General features: G+C 52.8%; 1 protein-coding gene across 2 annotated transcripts in view; it reads right to left on the reverse strand.

Moving 5' to 3' along the window:
* Window positions 1–9,126: 9,126 nt before the first annotated feature.
* LOC142470813 (bestrophin-2a-like) overlaps window positions 9,127–12,581 on the reverse strand; it is a 65,093-nt gene continuing 61,638 nt past the window's right edge. For both annotated transcript variants that reach the window (XM_075577565.1, XM_075577564.1), the window contains one exon: window positions 9,127–9,982. In XM_075577565.1, coding sequence (XP_075433680.1) covers window positions 9,826–9,982 — 157 coding nt within the window. In that variant the 3' untranslated portion in view covers window positions 9,127–9,825. The remainder of the gene's footprint in view (window positions 9,983–12,581) is intronic.

Genomic DNA, 12,581 nt, shown 5'->3' on the forward strand with positions numbered 1-12,581 from the left:
GCGGGTGCAGAGACATGCCAGTCTCTGGTAAGTGTGCAGCCTGGTCTGCAAAGGGGCCCCTTCACCATGGACTTGGTTAACCAGGCACTGGGTGGGGGGCAGAGGGAGGCAAAGGAGAATGCCCGACGGCCAAGGTGGTGCCCTTCTCCGCAAGATCCGGACTTCACTATCCACTGTGGCCAGGACAATGTACTGGACAATGCCGGAGGACAATTTTGCCAGGCCAACCCCTCAGGACTTATTGAGTGCTTCAAGGGCACCAGTGGTGTCCCAGTGCCAGGGGAGGCAGCTGGGGCACTAGGCACCCATTGAGCAGGGGAGGTGTGACGATAGGGAGGATTTGACCCGGATTAAAGGGGTTACAACCCCATTTGGCCACCCTCTACTCTCATCAGGGAAGCAAGGGGTTAACTGGACTGAGGTCCAGTAATGTGTTTTGCCTTGCTTCCATATCCAAATGTTTATTCCCCTGTGTAAATGTATCGTGTTATGCCAGTGTTTGCATCACCTACATGCTGGGATCCATCCAGGAGGGCAAGGGTTAATATTTCTTTAGTGATTACAGCCCTTTGTGTAATTTTCCCGCCTTTTCAGGCACCATTTTGCAGAGTCCCATGGGCCGCCATTAGAGCTCAATGCATTTCAATGGTGGATCTTGCTGTTTTGGACCTGTTTCCCGTGAAGACCAGCAGGTGGCGTCCGAGAGGAGGAGCGGCGGTTTCCCATTGTAAGTCAATGGGCTCATTGACTTCAATGGAGATTCCTCGACGGCGTTTTCCAGGAACGAGTTGGCTGCCGTCCAAACAGCAAAACCGCAAAGCGGATACAATGTCCTTTAAAAGAGTTAAATCACTTTAGTCAAGTTCAATGTTAAGTGGCGTGGGAATCTACAGTTCTAGAGCACCTAGAAATAAAATTCTTTTTGCCCCTAGTTCCTAGGCCTCCCCCCACTCGACCACCACCGGGTCCCCGAATCCTGGACACCCGAGAAGGGTCGTGCCGAGAGAGAGGGTCGCGCCATAGGTTCCAATGGCGGCAGCAGAAACAGCTCAGGATTTCGACTAAGTGTGAAAAGCTGAAATCATGAGTCCATATCTCCGGTTCCGGAGGGTCCAGAGGGCCAGGGTTTGGGGCACCTGTAGGCACTGCTCTGGCATGGCTGCAGAACCATCCTTGACCCTCTTGGACCAACCTGATGGAGTATGGACCCCCTTGAAAGTTCGGGACCTTTGCCATTGATTCCAATGGGGGACCAGCCGCATGGCGGAAAAATGACTAAGTGTAAAATGTTGAAAAGTGTAAGTCCATAGCTCCGGTTCTGGAATGCCCAGAGGGATGGGATTTGGGTGGCATGTAGCCAAGATTCCGGCTTTAATGTATGCCCCTTCCCAGTCCCCTCAGACCAACCAGACGGAGTGTGGACGAATGTAAAGATTTGTGGATTTTCTCATAGACTTCAATGGCGGCGGTTCCCCATTGAAGTCTATGGCAGGAAACTCCATTGACTACAACGGCGGAGTTGCTCCATTGAAACCCACGGCGGCGGAGCCCGTTGTTTTCAATGGGGATTTAGTGAAACGCTAAGATTTCTTTTTAGCGGAGATTTTTATAATAAAATATGAAACGGTTTATGTGATATTTGTGTAACTCCGGTTCCCCAGGTTCTAGCGGGCTGAAACTCGGACCATATGGTGTCCCAGTTCCGGCATTAAGGTCTGGAAAGTTTGGACCCGCTGGACCTACCAGAACCTGGTATTTTAATATGTGTATGTATTAAAATGTATATGGGGTTTGGGTCTGTTCTGGAAACTGCAGACTCCATCTGTTATGTTAATAAGCAGGAAGAGCATCCTGCAGGAATTAACATAGCCCGGTGATCAAAGGCTAATTGCCTAATTGTTTATGCTGGGCCCAGGAACCAAGGAACTGAGTGGTTGTTAAGTGTGATACTTAACACTAACAATGGAAGTCAAAAATCTGCTTCAAAGAGCTTCAAAGGGATTTTTTGCTAGACAACTCGGCGCCTTGAGTGTAAGAGAAGGGGTAAAATGGTATATAAGTCAGTCACCCCTTACTCAATTGTCTTTCGTGTCTTGATGATTATGAAGAGTGCTGTATGAACTGCCAGTCCAGATATGACTGTTTCATCCTTTCCATCTTAAGTAAGTGTCCATATTTTGCCTGTTATTTGTATATCTTGTGTGTTCACCTTTATCAAGGAATAAATTATATTTTATCATATCTAAGTCTCGTCCCAGTTCAACCCTGTTATTTGGTGTAAATTATAGTCATAAGTCACCGTGACACTCCGCTACGGAGGATGGGTTGTTGAGTTGGTGGAGTGTCAGCGCCTCTGGATGTAAAGATGTTACGTGCTTGTCACTTTTGCACACTGCACATTTGATTTCTTCTTTACAGTCTCTGGCTAGGTGAGTCGTGGAACCGCAGCACCTGAAGCAAACTCTGAATTCTCCGAGTAACCTCTTGCATTCCTCTAGGGACTTCATCCTGAACCCAAAGCACCTGTTAAGTGGGTGTGGCTTCTTGTGTATGGGACATTCCCTGTTTGGGTCCCTTGGTTCCTCGTCTCCGGCGACCGACTGATCGGGAGTAGTTTGGGCCGTGGGAGACTTGCCCGTCCTGTGGACCGAGATGGGTGTTTGAGTGTTACCGTATCTCGCCACTGGTCTTTCATTCCTGAGGCTGCTTGCACTGTGTGTGGTTTGAGCACCCAAGATGAAACTGGGATCGTTCCTTGTCCTTGCCACTTCGCGGGTGAAGCTCAAGGAGAATGAGAATGGGGGGAAGGCGACTTGCTTCTCCCTTTTGTATTTGGAGCCTTGTGAGATCCATTTTTCTTGGAGGTTGAAGGTTAGCTTCTCCAGGGTGGGTCTCACTCCACGAGCTGAGTCTAGGACATTGAGACCTGTTAAGGAACGGTCTTTTCTTGCGAACTCCAGTTCTTGCAGCAGGTCCCCAAGCTCTCGTAACTTCGAGTAGTCTTTAGTTGTGATCTTGGGGAAGCTGTCGACTCTTTTGAAGAGCGAATCCTCGACTGCTTCGGGGCTGCCGTAGGACTCTTCTAGCCTTTCCCACACTAGGTCAAGACCTACTTGGGGTTGATGCGCGTTTGCCGCCCACAGTCTATTCGCGTACTCTCTGGATTCGTTCCCCAGGAACTTGAATAGCAGGTTGAGCTATTCCCTTGCTGAGAAGTCCAAGCTGTTGATTGCGTCTTTGAACGTGAACTTCCACGTCCGGTAGTTCTCAGGGCGGTCGTCAAAGTTGGTGAGTCCTGTTTGCACCAGGTCACGCTCATGTACTTGACTATGTCTGTCAGGCCTGAGGCATCGGCGTGTTGGTCACGTTCTGAGGTAGTTACTGGGAGGGTCCATGTGGCCGCCTCTTCCTTGGCGTGGAAGCGTGATGACTGCTGGTCAGTGTGACGGGCTGTGTTCTCACGTGTGCGGGTGTTTGAGTGTTACCATATCTCGTCACTGGTCTCTCGTTCCTCAGGCTGCTTGCACTGTATGTGGTTTGCGCACCTAAGAAGAAGCTGGGGTCGTTCCTCGTCCTTGCTGCTTCGCGAATGAATCTCAAGAAAACTGAGAATGGGGGGTAGACGACTTGCTTCTCCCTTTTGTACTTGGAGCCTTGTGAGATCCATTTTTCTTGGAGGTTGAAGGGTAGCTTCTCTAGGGTGGGTCTCACTCCACGAGCTGAGTCTAGGACGTTGAGACCTGTTAAGGAATGGTCTTTTCTTGCAAACTCCAGCTCTTGCAGCAGATCCCCGAGCTCTCGTAACTTCGAGAAGTCTCTAGCTGTCGACTCATTGAAGAGCGAATCCTCGACTGCTTCAGGGCTACCGTAGCACTCTTCTAGCCTTTCCCATACTAGGTCGAGCCCTACTTGGGGGTGGTTCGCGTTTGCCATCCGAAGTCTCTTCGAATGCTCCCTAGATTAGTTTCTGAGCCATTTGGATAGCAGATTGAGCTCTTCCCTTGCTGAGAAGCACAGGCTGTTGATTGCGTCCTTGAATGTGAACTTCCACGTCCGGTAGTTCTCAGGATGGTCGTCAAAGCTGGTGAGTCCTGCTTGCACCAGGTCACGCCGGATCATGTACTTGACTATGTCTGTCAGGCCTGAGGCATCGGCGTGTTGGTCCCGTTCTGAGGTAGTTGCTGGGAGGGTCCGTGCGGTCGCCTCTTCCTTGGCGTGGACGCGTGATGACTGCTGGTCGGTGTGAGGGGCTGTGTTCTCACGTGTGGGTGTACCTGGATTGCGAGCCTGTTGTGGTGCATCCGTGTGCACGCTGGCGTATGGATCACTGTTGCGGCTGTGGCTATCCTAGGCAGCATGTACCATTGAAGGAGCAGCGCCTTCTCCTCGTGGACCTAGCAGGTCTTCGGTGTCTGTGGTGTCACTCCCTCCGTGTTGAGATGGCGCGCTGATATTTATGCTGAAGAGGCTCCTCACGTAGTCTTCAGTGCGTTCCTGGATCCTCTGAGGCAATCCGTCTGCACGGTTGCTCCCCGCCGTCCTGTCGCGCAGCTGCTTCTAAGACTTCGGCTTGGGCTAAGGCGGCAGCGGCGTCCTCTTCTTTGCTTAGAGCTTCTAGATCTGCGTCCAGTTTGGCCTTTCTACGCGCAGCGGCATTGGTGGCGGTGGCAGCATTGGCAGCAATGGCGGTGGCGGCGGCATTCTGCTCCTCCTCTTCTATGCGCGCTCTTTCTGCCTTTACGGCTGCCTCTCTCTGTCCATATTCAGCCCTGGCACGTGCGGCCTCTGCGGAGGCTCTCGCCTTGGTAGCGCTTGCCTTTGCGCTGGACGCGTTAGATTGCGCTGATCTTGCTGACCGTGACGAGTGCCTGGATGTGCTGGAGCGCTGTGATACAGTTTCCAGCAAAAGGTCTTTTCTCTGGTCTTCGGCCTCAGTGATAGTGGTCTGCACGAAGCCGTCGCGCTCCAGGTCAGTTGCCTCCTGCTGGTCACGTTCGCTGAGGCTTTCCTCCGTGTTGATTCTTTTCAGGTAGGCGAGATATGTTTGTGACAGCATTTGGTAGCGTTTGTGACTTGACCTCAATTGTGCTATCGCTTGCCTAATCTGTTTCTCCTGATCGCTAGTACTTGCAACGTTACATATTTCACGACCAGTGTCCTCCCAGGCCTTCTCTAGTTTAGCGCAGTGCGCTTCAATGTCAGTCTCATATTTTCACGGGCCTTTTGTTTCAGTGTGACTGTCCGTTTAGGCCTTGCGTCTGCCTGCGCCTGTTGCAGTTGCGCAGCGGTCTCTTTGTCTGAGTGGTCACTCTCCTGTGTGATGTCTGGTGAGGCTCTGAGTTCTGCCATGCTGTAGGTGTGTGTAGGCCTTTAGCCAGTGCGTGTGGTGTGCAGTCTGTTACCTGTGTCAGCGATGGGCAACTGTCTCAGATGATGCCGAGCGGTGTCCTGCAGCGTTCAGCGTGGGGTAGCTGTACTCACAGGTGTCTGGTGGCTCTGACCCGTGTCCTGGCGGGTGTCTGGTGGCGTGGCCCTTGGTGGTGCTAGCCATGGGGACGTGCGCAGGGGTAGTTGAGATGGTAGCTCTTCACTATGGAGCTGTGCAGAGAGTGGGCTCAAAGACAGAAAAGAGCAATCAAAGTTCTGTGTATATTGCAGTCTGACTGCAGTGCTGCTGCCTTGACTGAGGTTGCAGGCTTGTGTGCAGTGTAAGGCCGAGTCCATAGAAGGACAGGCTGCGCTGAGCCGTGCGGACGCTCAGCGCTGAGCCCCTGCATCCTCAATGAGGATGCCTTGAGAAGGGGCACACGCGAGCGTCCGCAGGCATGCTGTCGGCTGTAAACATCCAATCAGCCTGAAGCAGCGTCAACGTCACGGCGGCGTGATGTCGGCGCCGTGACATTGACGTCAGTGCGTCACGGGCGATTGGCCCAGCGACGTCACTGCCCCGCCTCCAACTACCTCCCCCCGGCTCCCTTCGCGCATGCTGGCTCGCCTGCAAGTCCGGGGAATCACGCTGACTTAAGCAGGCGAGCCTCAGCGTTAGCGCGCCTCCGCTCTCCTGAAGCCTCTATGGCCCTGGCCTAAATCTGCTTGCTGTTTGTAATGCTTTTGCTGTAGAAAGTCATTTTGCTATTATTAGCAAAGTAAGGCTGCTCGCTTGTCTTTGCATAAAGTAGTAGTTGTTTGCTGTATAGAGCCTGGTGGCTCTGTGTAGCAATGTGGAGCAGTATGCTTGTACTGTGGTGGAGAGAGACTGCTGTGTATTTGCTGTGTAAGCTGCTTGCTGTTTCTTTAGCATAAAGGCTGTGGGTAGCAGCTCCTCTGTGTGTGTCCCCAAAGCACACGGTCCTCTTTCTACTATTCTGAAGCCAGGATCACGTGTGATGTGTGAATAGCCCCCCGATAGCATTAACTCAGCCCCCTTTCCAAATCACTCCAAGTCCTATAATATTTCCTTCACTTTATTGGAAAAGCAGCAGTAAATACAGGCTCTTGTGGATGGTGTGTAGTAGTGATTTGTAGTTAGAAGCAGGTAGAAAGAGATGGCCTTGCCATAGGAGAGTAACAGAGATGGGTGCTGTACTCACTGTCTCCAGGGTGGAAAAGGAAGTGAGGAGCAATGTGGGTAAAAGGAATAGTCTTGGGACAGACTATCTGTGAACAAAACAGGGGGGAGGGCAGAATAGCCCATTCTGAGAAGGATCTCAGAGGCTGAATTAGCAACTCACTGATTACATGCCCAGAGGCAAGAAATGCAACATTGTAACATATCACACAGGCACAGTGTGTGTGTGTGTGTGTGTGTGTGTGCAAACTCCATGCAGCTGAAAATAAGAAACTGACAGGCAGAAGCTGCAAACAAGGGGGGGGGGGGGGGAGGGTTAAACAGAGATGTGATTCTTGTTCCATGACAAGTGTCACGGGAGACCAGGTTATTTACACCTTTTTACCAAGACCATTCATTGAGCAAAACAAGGGTAGAGTAATAAATTGCAGTTTATTCGGCTTAAATCCACATACACACAGTGGAACACAAAAGACAGACGAAAAGACACACTTGGGTCTGGGGTTGAAAACTAGACTTTCCTAGATGCAGGGCACCCTATTGGGAGAGTTTTAACCTGACCCGGACTTAGCCCGGAATCTCCTGGAACTCAAATCGGCATAAAATTCCATACGCCACCGCTGTCTCGAACCAATCCTTTTCCTGTTCGCGTTCCTTTGTTGATTGGAACGGACGCACAGTTGCGGTGAAGGCGCGCCAGATGGGTCTTTGCTAGGAACCACGGGAAAACGCTGATACCTGCACATGGAACCACAAGATTGGATCAGCCTGCGGAGCGTTCCCGGACAGATCGGAGGCTGTTACTCACTTCAAAACATCTCCGGCACTCGGGAGCTCCACAAAAACTGAAGAGGAGGACGGCACATTTCTTACAGTGCCTTACACAGCAGAAGGGGTACAGCTATCCTGGACGGAGAGCTACATTCTGGACTGGGATACAGAGGTACAATGATATATTTCCTCTGTTATGCAAATACCCTTACCAGCTCCATTAATAGATCCAGTTGCTGTATGCCCTACTTGTGTTTATCTCCATATCCCTCACGGATCCAGCGCTTTCCCTGCCTTCACAGTCTAGCAACTGTTGTCCCAAACAAGATTACGACATTAATGATTTTTGGGGAAAACGCTACGTTTTTTTTTCCTTAAAACTATCTGTTGAGAGCTTGTAAGCGGCTTTGCTTCATACACTTGAAATTGAAGCTACTTTGAAAAGCCCGCCCGCGTTCTTTCGCCTCTGACTCAAGGGGAACACACAATCTGATTGGCTCATAGCTCCTTATAGCTTTCCCTGCCCTAGCTGAAACATAGAGGCAGACATCAACAACCAATCAGAGCGTGGGAACTTTCCCCAGCAGCCAATCAGAGCCAAGCCGGGAAGAAAACCCGGGTCAGCGGGAAATTTGAAACAGCCAAGGGACATGCGCGAGCCTGCCACACCTTCCCCCAGCCATCCCAATGCCACCCGCTGGGCAGGCGCCCCAATGTCTGGCAGAACATGTCATTGATCTCCGGACCCAGTACTCCGTCTTTCCCTGCTAACCAATTGCCGTTCACACCTCTGGGCATCCTCTGGTTGCTTTGAACTCCGATGTCCAGCAGACATGCTGGCGCCTATTTTCTTAATTTCATGTGATAGCTATAAATTAGCTAAATCAGTGCCATCGTGCCTATAAATAATGAGATGAGAGGAAGAGCAATTAGATTCCTGGAGAAGTCGTACCGACGAAACGCGTTGAATCGAGAGTGCTTTCGTGACGCGAGGTCCCGGCAGCCGGGGATTCCTCCACACAGCCCTTCCGCCCTCAACTCAGAGGCGATCCCCCACACCACCGCGGGAGACTCAGGCCCTCCTGTTCCACACAGGTAAGCACCACCCAGTACATGTAATCCGCCCTCACACACCCTAGATATGTCAGATGAGTCTAGGGGGGGGGGGAATATGGGTTACATCTACATATATATATATATTCAAGCAATATCCTGCATGTGTTTTTTTTTTTTTAAATAAATCAGTTCTGTAGTAAGAACAAATACTTTTAGCATTTTCTGTTTTTTTTTTTTTGTTCAATAAAAACAACTTTGAAAGACCAATTTTCTTGTGTTCTATTTTAACAAGCACGTTTGTTCCTATAGCAACCATTTACATTCCCCAGATCTAAAGATGTCGCCAAACTTTTTTGCCGATCAATAGACGGAGAACGAATTGATCCGGCAGCTCTGCAGTTGTTGAGGTAAGTAGAGATTGCCCGCATGAAACTATTGAAGTAAAAAAAAAAACAAAAAAAAAAACGGGAGCTTGAACTGCAGCTTTAACAATACTACTCTGGTTGAAATTGTACCACACTATTTTGTTTTTATTGTTTCTTCTATGATTCCGATGGGAACACTGGCGCTCCCCTGACCTCTTGAAAAACATTTGGATCCATCAGACTAGAGAACAGTCTTTTAAAGGGTTTTTCTGAGTCGCTTTTCAATTAGCACTATACACAGGGTGGTGTAGAGGACTTCTTTTTATAGGTTCATACGTCACTACAAATTTCACCAATTGATCACCGTTCACTTTGCACATATTTATTGAACTCACTTATCATATTGTTTAGGTAACATTTCTGTACACACACGGGACAAAGGGCCTCATGCAGAGAGCAGCGCTATTTACAATCTCGCCATTTTCCGGCGAAAATCGCGCAAAAAACAGCTGAAAATGGCGAGGTAGGAAAAAAGCGCCATTAATTTTTTTCTATGTGAAAATCTCGCCGCGCGGCTGGCGAGAAACTACATCTCGCCAGCCTGAAAAGTATCCGAATTCAGAAAGGCGCGCTCGCCATCTAGCGGCTGTTTTAGGCGCGATTTTCTTCAATAATCTCCGCCAACTAAAGTTGGCAAGAAGCAGGAGCTCGCCGGCTATAGGGGAAAAAAAAAATGCGCGATTTTTTTTTCTCCCTTTCAGCTGCGCGCATCTCCGCATTTACAATTCTCCACATGCAGTAATGCTAAAAATAGCGGATTTTGCCCATTTCTGCATATGGAGAATAAAACTCTCCATTAAAGCTACTTTTTCTTAAACTCTCCAATTTATTCTAGCGCTGCTCTCTGCATAGGCCCCTTAGTGCACTAAGTAAGGGCCCGAAACACACATTTCTTCTTCTGATTAAATACGTGTGGCCGAAATCAGCCTTACATAGGCGGGCAGTTTTGGGGCAGCCAGCCAGGCTTCGCCTTTATTAGGTGAGACTGGCTGCCCCATGCTACCATCACACGGGGGTTTCCTCTGTGTAGGAACCAGAGTCTCCGGTAGATTCCAAACCCTGGAAGAAGCGGGTGAAGAGAGGTAAGGGGTCGGACGAGGTCTCTCCTGACACCTCTGCTATCGCAGGCGGAGGAAGGTACTGCATCTGCTCCTCATTCAGCCTGGGAGGAGAGAAGAGGCATTAACGAGGGGGGGGGGGGGTGTGGGGAGGTAATGACAGAGAAGGGAGGGGGGGGGGGGGAGAGAGAAAGGGGGGGGAGAGAGAAGGGAGGGGGGGAGAGAAGGGAGGGGGGGAGGGAGGAGAGGTAATGCCAGAGAAGGGAGGGAGCGGGGAGGTAATGCCAGAGAAGGGAGGGAGCGGGGGAGAGGTAATGCCAGAGAAGGGAGGGGGGAGAGGTAATGCCAGAGAAGGGAGGGAGCGGGGGAGAGGTAATGCCAGAGAAGGGAGGGGGGAGAGGTAATGCCAGAGAAGGGAGGGAGCGGGGGAGAGGTAATGCCAGAGAAGGGAGGGGGGGGGAGGTAATGCCAGAGAAGGGAGGGGGGAGGGAGGTAATGCCAGAGAAGGGAGGGAGCGGGGGAGAGGTAATGCCAGAGAAGGGAGTGGGGGGGGGAGAGAGGTAATGCCAGAGAAGAAAGGGGGGGGGAGAGAGGTAATGCCAGAGAAGGGAGGGAGCGGGGGAGAGGTAATGCCAGAGAAGGGAGGGGGGGGAGGTAATGCCAGAGAAGGAAGGGGGGAGGGAGGTAATGTCAGAGAAGGGAAGGGGGGGGGGGAGAGAGGTAATGCCAGAGAAGGGAGGGGGGGAGGGAGGTAATGCCAGAGAAGGGAGGGGGGGAGAGGTAATGCCAGAGAAGGGAGGGGGGGAGGGAGGTAATGTCAGAGAAGGGAAGGGGGGGGGGAGAGGTAATGCCAGAGAAGGAAGGGGGGGAGGGAGGTAATGCCAGAGAAGGGAGGGAGCGGGGGAGAGGTAATGCCAGAGAAGGGAGGGGGGAGAGGTAATGCCAGAGAAGGGAGGGAGCGGGGGAGAGGTAATGCCAGAGAAGGGAGGGGGGAGAGGTAATGCCAGAGAAGGGAGGGAGCGGGGGAGAGGTAATGCCAGAGAAGGGAGGGGGGGGGAGGTAATGCCAGAGAAGGGAGGGGGGAGGGAGGTAATGCCAGAGAAGGGAGGGGGGGGAGAGAGGTAATGCCAGAGAAGGGAGGGTGCGGGGGAGAGGTAATGCCAGAGAAGGGAGGGGGGGGGAGAGGTAATGCCAGAGAAGGGAGGGTGCGGGGGAGGTAATGCCAGAGAAGGGAGGGAGTGGGGGAGAGGTAATGCCAGAGAAGGGAGGGGGGGGGGGGGAGGTAATGCCAGAGAAGGGAGGGGGGGGGGAGAGAGGTAATGCCAGAGAAGGGAGGGAGCGGGGGAGAGGTAATGCCAGAGAAGGGAGTGGGGGGGGGGGAGAGAGGTAATGCCAGAGAAGGGAGGGGGGGGGAGAGAGGTAATGCCAGAGAAGGGAGGGAGCGGGGGAGAGGTAATGCCAGAGAAGGGAGGGGGGGAGGTAATGCCAGAGAAGGAAGGGGGGAGGGAGGTAATGTCAGAGAAGGGAAGGGGGGGGGGAGAGAGGTAATGCCAGAGAAGGGAGGGGGGGAGGGAGGTAATGCCAGAGAAGGGAGGGGGGGAGAGGTAATGCCAGAGAAGGGAGGGGGGGAGGGAGGTAATGTCAGAGAAGGGAAGGGGGGGGGGGGAGAGGTAATGCCAGAGAAGGGAGGGGGGGAGGGAGGTAATGCCAGAGAAGGGAGGGAGCGGGGGAGAGGTAATGCCAGAGAAGGGAGGGGGGGGAGGTAATGCCAGAGAAGGGAGGGAGCAGGGGAGAGGTAATGCCAGAGAAGGGAGGGAGCGGGGGAGAGGTAATGCCAGAGAAGGGAGGGAGCGGGGGAGAGGTAATGCCAGAGAAGGGAGTGGGGGGGGGGGAGAGAGGTAATGCCAGAGAAGGGAGGGGGGGGGGGAGAGAGGTAATGCCAGAGAAGGGAGGGAGCGGGGGAGAGGTAATGCCAGAGAAGGGAGGGGGGGAGGTAATGCCAGAGAAGGAAGGGGGGAGGGAGGTAATGTCAGAGAAGGGAAGGGGGGGGGGGAGAGAGGTAATGCCAGAGAAGGGAGGGGGGGGAGGGAGGTAATGCCAGAGAAGGGAGGGGGGGAGAGGTAATGCCAGAGAAGGGAGGGGGGGAGGGAGGTAATGTCAGAGAAGGGAAGGGGGGGGGGGAGAGGTAATGCCAGAGAAGGGAGGGGGGGAGGGAGGTAATGCCAGAGAAGGGAGGGAGCGGGGGAGAGGTAATGCCAGAGAAGGGAGGGGGGGGAGGTAATGCCAGAGAAGGGAGGGAGCAGGGGAGAGGTAATGCCAGAGAAGGGAGGGAGCGGGGGAGAGGTAATGCCAGAGAAGGGAGGGGGGGAGGGAGGTAATGCCAGAGAAGGGAGGGAGCGGGGGAGAGGTAATGCCAGAGAAGGGAGGGGGGGAGGTAATGCCAGAGAAGGGAGGGGGGAGGGAGGTAATGCCAGAGAAGGGAGGGGGGGGAGAGGTAATGCCAGAGAAGGGAGGGTGCGGGGGAGGTAATGCCAGAGAAGGGAGGGAGTGGGGGAGAGGTAATGCCAGAGAAGGGAGGGGGGGGAGGGAGAGAGGTAATGCCAGAGAAGGGAGGGGGGGGGAGAGGTAATGCCAGAGAAGGGAGGGAGTGGGGGAGAGAGGTAATGCCAGAGAAGGGAGGGGGGGGAGAGGTAATGCCAGAGA

Source organism: Ascaphus truei, chromosome 20 (assembly GCF_040206685.1).
Source record: "Ascaphus truei isolate aAscTru1 chromosome 20, aAscTru1.hap1, whole genome shotgun sequence".
Taxonomy (NCBI): domain Eukaryota; kingdom Metazoa; phylum Chordata; class Amphibia; order Anura; family Ascaphidae; genus Ascaphus; species Ascaphus truei.